The 16156-nt window shown below is 48.4% G+C and overlaps 3 protein-coding genes across 7 annotated transcripts in view; 1 reads left to right on the forward strand and 2 right to left on the reverse strand.

Moving 5' to 3' along the window:
• adam22 (ADAM metallopeptidase domain 22) overlaps positions 1-1343 on the reverse strand; it is a 47233-nt gene extending 45890 nt beyond the window's left edge. For both annotated transcript variants that reach the window (XM_084669041.1, XM_084669039.1), the window contains exons 1-2: positions 574-1343; positions 116-276 (exon numbers count right to left, since the gene is read on the reverse strand). In XM_084669041.1, coding sequence (XP_084525167.1) covers positions 116-276; positions 574-658 — 246 coding nt within the window. In that variant the 5' untranslated portion in view covers positions 659-1343. The remainder of the gene's footprint in view (positions 1-115; positions 277-573) is intronic.
• A 184-nt stretch (positions 1344-1527) lies between these two features.
• On the reverse strand, positions 1528-9751 carry dbf4 (DBF4-CDC7 kinase regulatory subunit). 4 transcript variants are annotated; one of them, XM_084669043.1, is made up of 14 exons: positions 9284-9751; positions 9009-9100; positions 8666-8838; positions 8178-8564; positions 7968-8018; positions 7751-7820; positions 7584-7654; positions 7444-7486; positions 7171-7216; positions 6945-7067; positions 4142-4259; positions 3803-3918; positions 2197-3213; positions 1528-2073 (listed from the first exon to the last, which is right to left on the reverse strand). In XM_084669043.1, exons 2-14 carry the CDS (start codon positions 9070-9072, stop codon positions 2025-2027), a joined length of 2328 nt encoding a protein of 775 aa, XP_084525169.1. In that variant the 5' UTR covers positions 9073-9100; positions 9284-9751; the 3' UTR covers positions 1528-2024. The 4 variants fall into 4 exon arrangements, with proteins under 4 accessions (XP_084525169.1, XP_084525168.1, XP_084525170.1 ...); XM_084669042.1 differs by having other exon boundaries at positions 1529-2073; positions 9288-9750; XM_084669044.1 differs by having other exon boundaries at positions 1530-2073; positions 7171-7213; positions 9288-9749.
• Positions 9752-10039: 288 nt separating this feature from the next.
• On the forward strand, positions 10040-13627 carry slc25a40 (solute carrier family 25 member 40). Its single transcript, XM_084671461.1, has 11 exons — positions 10040-10286; positions 10418-10519; positions 10694-10753; positions 10859-10965; positions 11070-11137; positions 11539-11663; positions 12209-12382; positions 12490-12599; positions 12785-12866; positions 12949-13029; positions 13127-13627. The coding sequence occupies exons 2-11, from the start codon at positions 10420-10422 to the stop codon at positions 13270-13272; spliced, it is 1053 nt and encodes a 350-aa protein (XP_084527587.1). The 5' UTR covers positions 10040-10286; positions 10418-10419; the 3' UTR covers positions 13273-13627.
• The last annotated feature ends 2529 nt before the right edge of the window (positions 13628-16156 follow it).

The raw sequence follows: 16156 nt of genomic DNA on the forward strand, positions 1-16156 counted from the left end.
AGAATAACGGGACGTCTCCAATGGCAACTGGTACCGGAGGGATCTTTCTCACCCCCATCTGCACATTGCGGGGTGCCGCCATCATAATGAACACAACAACAAAGCCGACATGTACCTGTATCGAGCCGGAACTGGCTTTCAGTCTCGTGTTGAGGACATCGTGCATGACTTGGCTGTGGTTGTGCATGCTGTAGAGCAGGCGCAGCGGCACCGTGTGCTCCTTCCCGACGAACCTGCTCGCATCACGAAGAGCCTTCGCGTTCGACAAGGCGTCTCCTGCACAGAGGAAAACACCGATATTTATGACCGCAATATTTTCTTCCTCGCAGAAAATAGCAATGAAAAACACAATGATACCCCTTTTTACGTCCCATATCTTATTATCGTCTTTATTTATTAATTAAAAAAATAAATACACCGAATGTAGGCTATCATACGAAACATGCATAGCCTATTTTAGAGCCTGTTTACGTCGGGGCTCCAGGTTAATGCATTAACATAACACAGGTTGTCAGTGATACCAAAACAGCTTCCCCATATTTCAAAATAATGCGACAGTTCAGTCTCTATTACCGTTTCGATGAGGATTGGTGGAGACAACGACGTGTATCAGTCCAGAGGCGCACAAAAGCGAAGCCCACCATCGCAGATGCATCATCACCTACTCTGGTGTTGAATGGACAGCAAAATAAAAACAATGCGCTATTCCAAAAGCTGATTTTGTCTTCGCTAGAGGAGCTTCACATTCGAGCAGAGGCTGCGATGGGAGCGCGCGCTAGTCGTCTGGTTAGCGCAGTCCCTCGCGCTGGTGGCCATCAGGGTTTTCTAGTGTCTCGCGCTGAACGCTGAGCGCATCTGAGCGCGCTGAGCCCCTACGGAACACACAGCAGAGTGGGAGGAGAGAGGATGGAGGGAGTGGAGGAGTGGGGACACCTCCTTAAAACACATCAATATCCAGCGGATCACTGCAGAAGCGCTTCATGCATAAATATAAAAGCGTGAGGTGGGATGCCGGGAACTGTAGGCTAATGGATCTTCCTCAGAGGAGGATAGAGCTGGGTCTACGCAGGGCCGGCCCAAGCCTTTATGGGGCCTTAAGCAAAATTGGACCGGCTCTGGGTCTACGTAAGAAAAAACTAAATTTTTATGCTTTGTTACTTGAGAAAGTCCCTGGACCAATGTCAACTCGCCACTCCCTTGATAAACAAAGAAGGTTGGACTGTTGAAGCATCTTCAGGATGAGCGTGCATGTGTGGCTTGCTCTTTTCACACATCTAAACATAGATTTATATTACACATATATAGATACATATTATTACTTAGTCACACATCAGGTATGTCATTAATGTAATTGTCTGATATATGTAGACATGATGGCAGTTGAGGTGTGAGATTTGTGATGGGAAGGATGAGAAGTTCAGTGGGTCTTCTCTGATGGTACCAGACCACAGTTTGCATTCCACTAATCGTTGTCATCACGTTGGACAGCTTTAGAACCTGCCTCCCCCTGCCCCCTGCCCCCAGCCAGCCAGCCCTCTTCAGCAGCGAGGGGACCAAGGCCTGGAGCTAATGCACTACCTGTAGGCAAACATCAAGCTAAAAACCCATCAAGCTAATGCTCTGTTCCTTCAGTTATGCTTTAGCGGTAATTCAATCCATATTGAGATTGAGAGTCATTTTGTCTATATTACTTATGAGATTATGAGATTGTCCCATTCAGAACCTTCCGCACGTCGTCTCATCTGGAACAGTCCCACGCAGAGGACGTCAGATTGTCCCAATCATTTAATAAACACTTATTCATAGCATTCTATTCTTCAATCTGTATTATAAACACTAAAGACAATCTTGTATCTGTTCCTTAAGACTGCACACCAGAACTACTTCCTGTATGATGCCACATATTGTACCACAGGGTGACCTATAGGCTCCAGTTCATTTCAAAGTCAAATACATGCAGCAGTGGTGTCCTATCAGCAACACAAGGTTTAACAGCATCTTCAGTCCAGGTGAAGCTGGGCGTGTTAAACTCTATAACACTCAACCTTGTTGTGAACACAACCCTTCCACTTCCTACATAAAAAAAACACATTGACTTTAATAAATCACAGGGCATTCTGTTTTTCACGGGGAAAACCTGTTCAGCATCAGTTCTGAGGTGGGATAGTGGAACAGCCCAGCTCTGCCTGTCCTCACCCCGGGAAGCCCTGGAACTCCCAGTCCATGTCCTCGCTGGACTGGAACAGCTGCCAGATGCTCAGGATGGAGCTGCTCTTGGTGAGCTCCCCAGCTTCCTCACAGCCCGGAGAGCTGGCCTGAACGGACACTTTCCGTCTCTTCCGCTTAAAGTCCCGGACCTTCCTCTGCAGCTTCCTCTCAGGGGAGGGGCTGCTGTTCCTGCGCTGAGGACCAGCCCGCTCCCCTGTCCCTGGAGGGGCCTCTCTCCCTGCCACGCTCGGCCCAGGGGGGAACTCCTCCTCCTGTAGTCGTGACATGAACACGTAGAGCCGTGAGGAAGGAACCACTAGGTTTCCGGAGGGAACACCCCGCTTGACAACCTCACCACAAAGACAGCTAACGGGTCTGTTCTTCTCCATGCAGGCCTCCTCCAGGCCACCAGGGGTCAGTGTGTCAGGCTCACTGAAAGAAGGATGAGCACTAATGGTTTCTTGTACTGCTCCAGCGACGGATGAGAGCGCAGGGCTGGTCCCTGGGGGGAGGGTGGGAGGGCGTGTGTGGAGGGAGCCCTGCCGGGAGGGTGGTTTGCAGGGGAAGGATCTGGAGTGAGGCTGAGGGTCTGAGCCCCTCCTCTCCTCAGCTGCATGTCCGAGGGAGAGGGGGACACTGCAGTGTTCTGCTGGGTGTACCGGGAGCCCTGCCCCGGCCTGGGGTCCTGCCCCGGCCTGGGGTCCTGCCTGGGGCCCTGCCTGGGGCCCTGCCTGGGGTCCTGCCCCGGCCTGGGGTCCTGCCCCGGCCTGGGGTCCTGCCTGGGGTCCTGCCTGGGGCCCTGCCTGGGGTCCTGCCTGGGGTCCTGCCCCCGCCTGGGGTCCTGCCCCCGCCTGGGGTCCTGCCCCCGCCTGGGGCTCCACTGTGGAAGGCCAGAGCGAAGTCTGGTCTCTCCCTGTCCCCAAGGCGTCCACCCCCTCCTCCTCCTCCTCCTTCTTCACACACAGGCCAGGAGCACGCAGTGTGGAGCTGATACTGCACCTGGGCCTGCAGAAAACCATAACACACACACACATCAGGAATGTAAAGACAAGACATCAAACCGGACAGAGGCAGCAGACAGAGGCAGCAGACAGAGGCAGCAGACAGAGGCAGCAGACAGAGGCAGCAGACAGAGGCAGCAGACAGAGGCAGCAGACAGAGGCAGCAGACAGAGGCAGCAGGACAGAGGCAGCAGGACAGAGGCAGCAGACAGAGGCAGCAGGACAGAGGCAGCAGGACAGAGGCAGCAGACAGAGGCAGCAGGACAGAGGCAGCAGACAGAGGCAGCAGACAGAGGCAGCAGACAGAGGCAGCAGACAGAGGCAGCAGACAGAGGCAGCAGACAGAGGCAGCAGACAGAGGCAGCAGGACAGAGGCAGCAGGACAGAGGCAGCAGGACAGAGGCAGCAGGACAGAGGCAGCAGACAGAGGCAGCAGGACAGAGGCAGCAGGACAGAGGCAGCAGGACAGAGGCAGCAGGACAGAGGCAGCAGACAGAGGCAGCAGGACAGAGGCAGCAGGACAGAGGCAGCAGGACAGAGGCAGCAGGACAGAGGCAGCAGGACAGAGGCAGCAGGACTTAGAGAGCACGCACCGCCTGTTGGGTGGTGGGATGTGGAGGAAGCTGAACGGCAGGGTCGACACCAGCCTGTCCACCAGCAGGTACTGGTCACTCTGAGCGAAGGTCTTGTGGAGCTCACCCTGAAGGTGCTGCAGATTCAGACAGGGCTCCTCTGGGTCAACATGCACTCATCAGTAGCTACATCGTTACCACATTTTCCTGTACATGTGAAGGTGATTATACATCCTTGCAATAGCTGGATTGTGACTCGCCATTTACAAAAATGCTGTTGACATTTATAGTGCATCTCTTCATAGTATATCTCGGTTACAGTAACGGTAATGGTTTTTACTCAGAGAGTATTGGACTTACACTTTTGATGTTGTCGTATTTAAGGACGCAGCACTCGCAGTAGCCCCCTCGTTTCCTGTTCTTCCTGGGTCTGATCCGCCCTCTCTCCTCACTGGCTGATGTCCGTGTCCCTCTGGCCCTGAGGAACCCCATAGGTCAATCAATGAAAGGTCAGAGTTCACGTCACACTGCAGAGCAACAATTGGAGAACTTCTCTCCTATTGCTGCTCTCACGAGCCTTTATCAGATGTGCATCAAAACGTAGATGAGAATACAGTAAACCTTTTTCCACTGAGGCAGGAGGGACGCGAGAGGCAGGAGGAACGCGAGAGGCAGGAGGAACGCGAGAGGCAGGAGGGACGCGAGAGGCAGGAGGAACGCGAGAGGCAGGAGGAACGCGAGAGGCAGGAGGGACGCGAGAGGCAGGAGGAACGCGAGAGGCAAGAGGAATGCGGCGAGGCAGGAGGAACGCGAGAGGCAGGAGGAACGCGAGAGGCAGGAGGAACGCGAGAGGCAGGAGGAACGCGAGAGGCAGGAGGAACGCGAGAGGCAGGAGGAACGCGAGAGGCAGGAGGAACGCGAGAGGCAGGAGGAACGCGAGAGGCAGGAGGAACGCGAGAGGCAGGAGGAACGCGAGAGGCAGGAGGAACGCGAGAGGCAGGAGGAACGCGAGAGGCAGGAGGAACGTGGCGAGGCGGGAGGAGACGGAAGGCTCCTTAGAGGTGTTGAAATTAATCGAATAATTGATGCGTCGCGATGCAGACATGGACGATGCTGCATCGATGCAGTGTCCGACCAGAATCGATTATAACGCAATGTCGCAAGTTAATTTTCCATAAACATTTAAATGAAAAATAACATTCTCAGTAGTCTGACCCGTTTCACCTAGACCTATGATAGACTCTAGTCTCATCTGGGTCTCATTTACCTGAGGTCATTGGTCGCGATTCGCATGCGTGCCACAGCAAAAAGGCTGAGGGTGGTTGTGAGATTGTCCTTAAAAACACTCCAAGCGTTTTAAAAGGTGAGATATGGAACTTCATTTCGGATTTTACCAACAGGCTGGGAAGCACGAACTGGATACATCGCATGCGATATGCAAAGCCTGTCACACCAAAATGAAATACGTTGGGAACACTAACAACTTTAGGAATCACGTTAGCCGTTTCCATCCTGAGCTGCTATCAACAACACCTGCCGTGGAAAATGCAAACTCTGACAGCAACTCTGATGATTGATGCAACTCTGTTTTCAACACTGCTAATAATGTCTTGTGTTCAGATTAGGGGTGGGCGGTTCACCGGTATGAACGCAAATACCGGTATTGCGTTGTGCCATGATATGGATTCATTCATCACGATATATTAATAAATGTATTAGTAGAGTGTTTCTGTTTGGTATCAAATATAAGTCAAGTGATACAGCCTAGTGGGCTGGTTCTAATTTGTATCTTTTACAAATAAAACATGCAGCATGGACGCTGCACGCATTGTGCCAGCCAATGAAAGTCAACAAACAAGCTAGCGCAAGTCCAGAGGAAGCAAACATTCATATGAATAAACTGCTTTTGTTGGCAAGTGTAAGTGTAACAGGTGTGTAACGGACGTGGTCTTGCAAGCTCCGTCAGAAGTATCTGGCCAATGTTCACCCCCACGGGGAGTTGAACCTGCCACTTCTCGACTTCCAAGCGCAACCACTACCAGCTACGCCAAAGAAAAGCTAGCTATTCGTTGTCGCGGGTGGCCCATTACATAGCTGAGGAGTGAGTTTCACCGATTCACACCGGTTACATAAGCAAGCGTTAATGATGTCTGAAAATAACACCAGTGGGGTTGATTTGCCAGACAAAGAAAAATTGGTTAAAAAAAAAATTGAGCCTCTGCCGTTTGGAAATGATTTGGTTTCAAGTTATCCGACATCGACCAACAAACAGTAGCCTACTCTGTAAATTGTGTCGTCGAATTGTGCTAGACAAACACTAGCAATCTCTTTCACCACCTGAAAGCCATGCATGTGCGCGAAAACCAATCTAAATCCAATGCCAGGTTGGTTAGAATTGTGAAATGTATGTTTATTGTAGACCAACAGAATCGAGTCTTTAGCCATGTAATCATTGTTTATAGCTAGAGATAAGTCTACAATTTTTTTATTTATTGCGATACCATAAACGTAGGCTAGTGTTGAACGCGTAGGCTACTGAGAAGTCGAGCTTCCGTGGCAATTAAACGCTGCAAAATTCAACGCATGTGACAGTGACACACCGGAGTTACCCAATCCAAATCCGTCTGAGTGCGGTAGATTAGCCGCTGCAGTGCGGCTTTTATGTCATGACGTTTTAAGAATAACTAATAAATTGTGATAAATACCAATACCGTCAGTGCTTACGAATTATACCGTGATAAACATTTTAGGCCATACCGCCCAGCCCTAGCAGACTTTGTTAAATAATAAAGATTATTTATATCTTACTGCAGTGTACTATATATATAACTGTTGGAGCCAAAACTATGATTATTATGATTTCAATGTTAACCTTTTGCCTTTATGAAATCGTTATGAATTGTGCATGTTAGTTGGTCTTTAGGCATTGCATGTCATCACAGCGTTTTGTCAATAATTAATATAGAAAATAAGTCATATAGAAAACTGTATTATATTGAACTATACAGTATCTTAATGCATTTTGTCAAGTCAAATATCCTATATGGCTTTAATAGAAAAATGTATTTGATGCATCGTGATCCATCGAGTAATCAAATCGAAGACATGATAATCGTAATCAAATGGGGAGATCAGTGTCATTTCACACCTGTAGGCTCCATACCTGTGCTCTCTAGGTGTCCTGCCAGGCTCCTTGTCCTCCAGGAGGAAGGGGCTACAGGGGGCGGCTGATGTGAGCTTGAACTCTGGCATGTTGGGCATGGCCAGGTAAATCGGTCGGTAATGTCTGGGGAAACCAACAAGTGAACATATAGAGGGAACTTATTCAGACAATCAAATGTAAACAATTGTTGTGATTTTTAGGGGTCATCTTGTTGTTGTAGACTCGCCTGCTTGAGTCCTCCATCTTAAGGAAGGGCTTCTTAATCTTCCCTGCTGAGGAAAACAGACGATGTTAGAAGCAGAGCACGGACCGTTTCCCACCACTCACACTTCCCTCAGCGGGGCACTGAAACAGCCTGGATCAATAAACTAAACAAGGACATCTACCCCGGCTCACAGCGAAACCACAGACTTCACCAGAACCACACCCAAGATGCACAATTTGAGCTCAATATCCGTTGTCTAAAGACCACTTTCCTCTGAGGAAGTAGATTATTTACCCTTGTATTGGGGAAAGCCTGGTCTTCCTGTGTCTGGTTTGGTCTGCAAAGGAATAAACAGTGAGCAGATACCAGTGTAGAATATTTACCTTATTTCTGTCCCATTCTGGGATTATCAAAATGTAGGAAACACAACTCACAGCTGTCCTGCAGGCAGCAGCAGTCTGTGGGCTGACATTCTTCTTCTTCTTTTCAACATACGCTGTTATATCTGGAACCAATAACATGGATTTACAATAATCAGAATTCATTACAGTAAGAATTTTAAATCAATATATATAAATATATATATATGGATAGAAGATACCATCAATGTAGAGGATTTTCACCCCCCACTCTAGTGCCTTAGACAGGGTCTTGTTGACTTGTAACCTTTCCTAAACACAAACAGAACACAAAAACAAAGATGTCACCCCCTTAAGTGAAAACCACCCTGCACACTGATGGTCTGTTAAAACAGTGTTATCCTAACATGTCTGTGTGAAGTAGCTTGGCAAACTAATTAGCACAGATGAGATCCATACCTGCTCTTTAACCACCCTGTCCACTAAAGACTTCCCTCTGCTCTGGACCACCTGAAACGGGAGGGGGGGGGGGGGGAATGAGAAAGCAAGAAACAGAGAGTGAAAATCAGTTCAGAGTTCAGAGGCAAACTGTTAATACACTCATTAGAACTTAATTTCTGTCGGTGGACAGAAAACAGACAAGCGCAGACATTCAGCCCTTGAACTCACAGTATCGTTTGGGCCCTGGGAGCTGCCTCTGATGCTGCAGGGCCCAGGGTGAGGGTGGGGGGAGCTGGGTCTGCAGGGCCCAGGGTGAGGGTGGGGGGAGCTGGGTCTGCAGGGCCCAGGGTGAGGGTGGGGGGAGCTGGGTCTGCAGGGCCCAGGGTGAGGGTGGGGGGAGCTGGGTCTGCAGGGCCCAGGGTGAGGGGAGCTGGGTCTGCAGGGCCCAGGGTGAGGGGAGCTGTGTCTGCAGGGCCCAGGGGGAGGGTGGGGGGAGCTGTGTCCAGAGTCAGGACTGGGGACAGGAGAGTCCTGGCTCAGGTACTGCACATATCTGGCCTCCTTCTTATTGGATACCAGGTACTTGATCTCCTTACTGAAGAACTTCTCAATGGTCTGAGAGGGAAGGACCAAGACACAGTAAGAACACATGGTTTAGGAGATGCATTTAAAATATATATTTTTTTATATGTGTGAAGGTATGCTTTTTTACTTACCCCTCCTAGCTTTGTGATGTCATTTTCCAGCGTCTCTGTCCGTTTGTTTGATGGTAAATCAAGGTAAAACACTTTCCCTATGAAAGGCTTACTGGCGACTGAGCTTATTCCATTGGTCTGTTTGATCAGGCTCTTCCTTGCTGATGTGTGCCCACTGTCAACTATCTTAGGATCTAGATTGATTGGGAATGTTAGGATACACATCAGGACACACAAAGTACCACAGAGTTTGGTATTACATTTAAAGTATAATTCTACTTTCTACAAAGACAAATAATAACGATTAATAAGGTTCAAACAACCAGTTGCATGATCTGATGAAGAAAATAATAAAAGTTTATACCTTGCAAACTGGGCTTTGATGACTTATGATGAATTCGTCTGGATTTCATGTTATTCAACTTCATATGCGAACACCGTCAGTCTCGCGGAATGCTGTGTAGATGACGTGTAAACAGATACGTTATTTTTCGGTTGTTTACAAACTTCACGTAAAATTAAAATAAGATACAATTGCACTACTGTACAATACATTATTGGTGAAACACATTAGCTACTACGACTTAATACAGCCTTCCTCGGCAGACGGAAATATGTGTTTTAAATGTTTACACTAACCTACCTGGGCAGGAAGTCGAAACTGCTCAGCTCGCTAGCGTAGATCTTCCTAATGAGCAGCTTGTTCTGTTCGTTGTTGATGGCTAACTCGTGCAAGCCAACCAACTTCCACAAAGATTTATTTGCATGACTTTTATATTAGTTTCCGCCGGTTATTTCCCATTATCGCTTTGGATATGATGCTAGCTATCTCGCTAGGTACCGTTTTGAACTTGGTCTCTGAGCTAGTTAACTTGTTTGGTTCTTCTTTCCCGCTTCAACAGTCAGTGGTCAAAGGGCAGTATTGCCAGACAAAAAACTAACCCCCGTATGAGCGTGTTACCATCGTTCAATGGTTTTTACTCATTTTTTGTCAATACACACTGAAATACATTCTGTGATTTATCACTTTCTTATATATTTAGGAAAGATACGAGTAGGCATTCACAAAATTACAAATCCCACGCGTAAAAATTCAACGACCAAAACATTCTAACCACCAGTGCGAGTATTTTAAAAGAAACCTGGCAACTCAATGAATATCTTCTTACTGTGAAAGCTAACTTGCTTTTTGAACTCACAGTTTCGACGATTCTTGATTTCTAAATTGGAAAAATATGCGTATACAAAACACATGTTTCGAAATACTATATATATACAATATGTGTGTATTATTTACTGTTTAATGCGTTTTTATTTGTCTTGAAATGTCATAAAATATACAGCAGTCAATGTGCTTCTGTCAATGTAAAAAAAAATATGTATACAAATGTTACGTTGTGTAAGTTGTTCAGCGATCATCAGCATGTGTTATGGAATTTTGCACACACGTGATTCCGAGCTCCATGAAAGAGACCTACTGACTTAAAGAATTGGATTATGACTTTTATAAAGTTGATTTGTTACTGATTCAGGAGCTGTCAGTTACGAACATCCAGAAGCGTCGATAACTCCTAGCTATCTAGCTAACCAGCTGTTTGCATCCAATGCTGAATTCATTCCTGCTGCTGTATACGTTTTAGAGGTAAAGTGTTACTGCCAGACTACACACATACACTTTAGCCTTGATGCACTGTACTTTATTATGGTGTCTAATACCAGCTTCATTATGTTGTAGATTTTTTTTGTAACAAGAATTTGCATGGTTTCTTGCAGTTATGAGCGGTCAGAGTTCTTCGCCGGGGGCGAGCAACGGCATCACCCCTCTTCAGCAGATGATCGCGTCCTGCTCAGGGGCTATCCTGACATCCCTGATCGGTAAACACGAGCTCCGTCTGCGAAGTACTGCCTCACGCCAGCACAGTCTGAACTGGGCATAGAGCTTCTTAGAAGCATTTCATTTCCCCTCAGGGATCAAAACATATAACTCCATATATCTATGATAGAATCTATTAAAAACGGCTAATAATAAGCTTGGTTGTGTGATTGCAGTCACACCTTTGGATGTTGTGAAGATCAGACTCCAAGCTCAGAAGACCCCATTCCCTAAAGGTACGAAGGCGAACACAAGTGTGTATGAACCAACATACTGAGGCATAGAAACTACAAATAATCGTTTACTTAATATCCCAATTCTACACATTTGTATCCCACCAGGAAAATGCTTTGTATACTGCAATGGCCTCATGGACCACATCTGTGTATGTGAGAATGGCAGCTCCAGACCATGGTACAAGGCTCCAGGACACTTTAACGGAACCCTGGTAAAGTCCTCTTACACAGCTGCCTCCTCCCCTAATGTAGACATGCCGCGCGTGTGTTCAGCTGTGTCACTCGCTGTATCTGACTGCTGGTTCTCTTCCTGCAGGATGCCTTTATCAAAATAGTCCGCAGGGAAGGGATCAGGTCTTTATGGAGCGGACTGCCCCCAACGCTGTGAGTCTGATGTCGGGACTTTATGCATCATCATCACTCATTTATCTTTCCAATTCCTCCAGTTCCTCCAAAACATTCAGTTTTTTCGCCCTTAAGTGATCGATCAGTCTTATCGGCTTCTTGATAAAAGTAATTTTTACGTGTTTATTTTCTTTGACTTTTTCCTCATGTGTATCAGTGTGACTTTCAGACCTGTCATCATTCATTCATTTGCTCACTTACTTTGGAATCTAAGTTTCTCAGAAGTGTGGTAATTTCAGCAAAGTTATGATTTGTCAATGCTAACATTTGGTTTGTGTTCCTTAGTTTTTGAGTGGTATGCAAATGATGGCATTTTGAGGATTTACGGGTTATTGATATTTAATCTGTGCTTTTGTTATTATCATAACTGATTTTTGCAGAGTCATGGCGGTTCCGGCAACTGTAATCTACTTCACGTGTTATGACCAGCTGTGTGCGGTGCTGAGGACCCGCATGGGCTCCTACAGCGAGGAGGCCCCCCTGCTTGCAGGAGCCATTGCCAGAGGTGAGCTAGGGCCCCCGGAGCTAGAGCCCCCAGAGCTAGGGCCCCCGGAGCTAGGGCCCCCGGAGCTAGGGCCCCCGGAGCTAGGGCCCCCGGAGCTAGGGCCCCCGGAGCTAGAGCCCCCGGAGCTAGGGCCCCCGGAGCTAGGGCCCCCGGAGCTAGGGCCCCCGGAGCGAGGGCCCCCGGAGCGAGGGCCCCCGGAGCTAGAGCCCCCGGAGCTAGAGCCACCGGAGCTAGGGCCCCCGGAGCTAGGGCCCCCGGAGCTAGGGCCCCCGGAGCTAGGGCCCCCGGAGCTAGAGCCCCCAGAGCTAGGGCCCCCGGAGCTAGGGCCCCTGGACTTTAAACACTGGGCCCCAACTGTAGAGAACGGAAAAAAACAAGCTACCCATTAGTACAGTATTAATACTGGTTATCACTGTTGTGTCCTGTACACTGATGTTATTTGCTTAAGTTCAGAGAGCACCACATAACATAGGTATAAACCTCCTTGTCTGACTGGGTTAGGGTTAGGGAACCTTGACTCTTTCTCTCCCCTCTCTGTGAGGCAGTGGGCTCTGCCACTATGATCAGCCCGCTGGAGCTGGTTCGCACCAGGCTGCAGTCCCAGCAGCAGTCGTACAGGGAGCTGAAGGAGGGCATCAGCAGCGCGGTGAAGACCGAGGGCTGGAGGTCCCTGTGGAGGGGCTGGGGACCCACACTCCTGAGAGACGTCCCCTTCTCTGGTACTGGACCCTAGACGATCTCTGTCTGTCTGTCTGTCTGTCTCTCTCTCTCGTGTCTCTCTCTCGTCTCTCTCCTTCAATCACAGTTTCCCTTCTGTGCTCCTCAGCAATGTACTGGTACAACTATGAGAAGGGGAAGCTGTGGCTGTGTGAACACTATCAGACAGAGGACCCCACAGTCGCCATCACCTTCATCTCTGGAGCACTGTCCGGATCTGTAAGTAAAACTGGTGACTCAGGCATACCTGTTATTTCACCCTTCACAACTACAGGGCAGCATTCTTGGCACTGATGCAACAGTAACCAAAGAATAAGCAATGGTAGAGTCTGTGTGTGTGTGTGTGTGTGTGATTCAGATGGAATATTTTGACCAGTTCTTTATGTCATCTGTCGTGTCCTTAGATTGCTTCCATAGCAACACTTCCCTTTGATGTGGTCAAGACCAGGAGACAGGTGGAGCTAGGGGAACTCCAAGCTATGAATTGTAGGTAAAGAATCCAGTGCTTTGATGTGTGTAGCTATGTGAAGCAGTGTGTGTTAGTGCTGATGATGGTGTGTGCCTGCAGTGTCTGCGAAGGTGTCCTCCTCCACTCTGAGTGTGATGAGGACCATCGTTGCAGAAAACGGACCTGCCGGCCTGTTAGCAGGTATGCTCGGTCCCCTTTATGTCAAATCAAGTTGTTATGGTTTGGATTGGAGGCAATGGAAGTATATATGAAAACATTTCATTGTTTCCTACCTCAGGGTTTCTGCCCAGACTGATAAAGGTGGCCCCAGCTTGTGCAATCATGATCAGCACCTATGAGTTTGGGAAGACCTTCTTCCGCCAGTGTAACCAGGACAGGCTGCTAGAGACCAGAGGTCTGTCACTAGATACCAGCCACACGTGAACACTGGATATTCAGCTGAAGCAGTGTCCTAGCCATAGATACCAGCCACACGTGAACACTGGATTTTCAGCTGAAGCAGTGTCCTAGCCATAGATACCAGCCACACATGAACACTGGATATTCAGCTGAAGCAGTGTCCTAGCCATAGATACCAGCCACACATGAACACTGGATATTCAGCTGAAGCAGTGTCCTAGCCATAGATACCAGCCACACGTGAACACTGGATATTCAGCTGAAGCAGTGTCCTAGCCATAGATACCAGCCACACATGAACACTGGATATTCAGCTGAAGCAGTGTCCTAGCCATAGATACCAGCCACACGTGAACACTGGATATTCAGCTGAAGCAGTGTCCTAGCCATAGATACCAGCCACACGTGAACACTGGATATTCAGCTGAAGCAGTGTCCTAGCCATAGATACCAGCCACACGTGAACACTGGATATTCAGCTGAAGCAGTGTCCTAGCCATAGATACCAGCCACACGTGAACACTGGATATTCAGCTGAAGCAGTGTCCTAGCCATAGATACCAGCCACACGTGAACACTGGATATTCAGCTGAAGCAGTGTCCTAGCCATAGATACCAGCCACACGTGAACACTGGATATTCAGCTGAAGCAGTGTCCTAGCCATAGATACCAGCCACACGTGAACACTGGATATTCAGCTGAAGCAGTGTCCTAGCCATAGATACCAGCCACACGTGAACACTGGATATTCAGCTGAAGCAGTGTCCTAGCCATAGATACCAGCCACACATGAACACTGGATATTCAGCTGAAGCAGTGTCCTAGCCATAGATACCAGCCACACGTGAACACTGGATATTCAGCTGAAGCAGTGTCCTAGCCATAGATACCAGCCACACGTGAACACTGGATATTCAGCTGAAGCAGTGTCCTAGCCATAGATACCAGCCACACGTGAACACTGGATATTCAGCTGAAGCAGTGTCCTAGCCATAGATACCAGCCACACGTGAACACTGGATATTCAGCTGAAGCAGTGTCCTAGCCATAGATACCAGCCACACGTGAACACTGGATATTCAGCTGAAGCAGTGTCCTAGCCATAGATACCAGCCACACGTGAACACTGGATATTCAGCTGAAGCAGTGTCCTAGCCATAGATACCAGCCACACGTGAACACTGGATATTCAGCTGAAGCAGTGTCCTAGCCATAGATACCAGCCACACATGAACACTGGATATTCAGCTGAAGCAGTGTCCTAGCCATAGATACCAGCCACACGTGAACACTGGATATTCAGCTGAAGCAGTGTCCTAGCCATAGATACCAGCCACACGTGAACACTGGATATTCAGCTGAAGCAGTGTCCTAGCCATAGATACCAGCCACACATGAACACTGGATATTCAGCTGAAGCAGTGTCCTAGCCATAGATACCAGCCACACGTGAACACTGGATATTCAGCTGAAGCAGTGTCCTAGCCATAGATACCAGCCACACGTGAACACTGGATATTCAGCTGAAGCAGTGTCCTAGCCATAGATACCAGCCACACGTGAACACTGGATATTCAGCTGAAGCAGTGTCCTAGCCATAGATACCAGCCACACGTGAACACTGGATATTCAGCTGAAGCAGTGTCCTAGCCATAGATACCAGCCACACATGAACACTGGATATTCAGCTGAAGCAGTGTCCTAGCCATAGATACCAGCCACACGTGAACACTGGATATTCAGCTGAAGCAGTGTCCTAGCCATAGATACCAGCCACACGTGAACACTGGATATTCAGCTGAAGCAGTGTCCTAGCCATAGATACCAGCCACACGTGAACACTGGATATTCAGCTGAAGCAGTGTCCTAGCCATAGATACCAGCCACACGTGAACACTGGATATTCAGCTGAAGCAGTGTCCTAGCCATAGATACCAGCCACACGTGAACACTGGATATTCAGCTGAAGCAGTGTCCTAGCCATAGATACCAGCCACACGTGAACACTGGATATTCAGCTGAAGCAGTGTCCTAGCCATAGATACCAGCCACACGTGAACACTGGATATTCAGCTGAAGCAGTGTCCTAGCCATAGATACCAGCCACACGTGAACACTGGATATTCAGCTGAAGCAGTGTCCTAGCCATAGATACCAGCCACACGTGAACACTGGATATTCAGCTGAAGCAGTGTCCTAGCCATAGATACCAGCCACACGTGAACACTGGATATTCAGCTGAAGCAGTGTCCTAGCCATAGATACCAGCCACACGTGAACACTGGATATTCAGCTGAAGCAGTGTCCTAGCCATAGATACCAGCCACACGTGAACACTGGATATTCAGCTGAAGCAGTGTCCTAGCCATAGATACCAGCCACACGTGAACACTGGATATTCAGCTGAAGCAGTGTCCTAGCCATAGATACCAGCCACACGTGAACACTGGATATTCAGCTGAAGCAGTGTCCTAGCCATAGATACCAGCCACACGTGAACACTGGATATTCAGCTGAAGCAGTGTCCTAGCCATAGATACCAGCCACACGTGAACACTGGATATTCAGCTGAAGCAGTGTCCTAGCCATAGATACCAGCCACACATGAACACTGGATATTCAGCTGAAGCAGTGTCCTAGCCATAGATACCAGCCACACGTGAACACTGGATATTCAGCTGAAGCAGTGTCCTAGCCATAGATACCAGCCACACGTGAACACTGGATATTCAGCTGAAGCAGTGTCCTAGCCATAGATACCAGCCACACGTGAACACTGGATATTCAGCTGAAGCAGTGTCCTAGCCATAGATACCAGCCACACGTGAACACTGGATATTCAGCTGAAGCAGTGTCCTAGCCATAGATACCAGCCACACGTGAACACTGGATATTCAGCCTGGCAGA

Source organism: Hypomesus nipponensis, chromosome 2 (assembly GCF_054491055.1).
Source record: "Hypomesus nipponensis isolate SF chromosome 2, ASM5449105v1, whole genome shotgun sequence".
NCBI lineage: Eukaryota > Metazoa > Chordata > Actinopteri > Osmeriformes > Osmeridae > Hypomesus > Hypomesus nipponensis.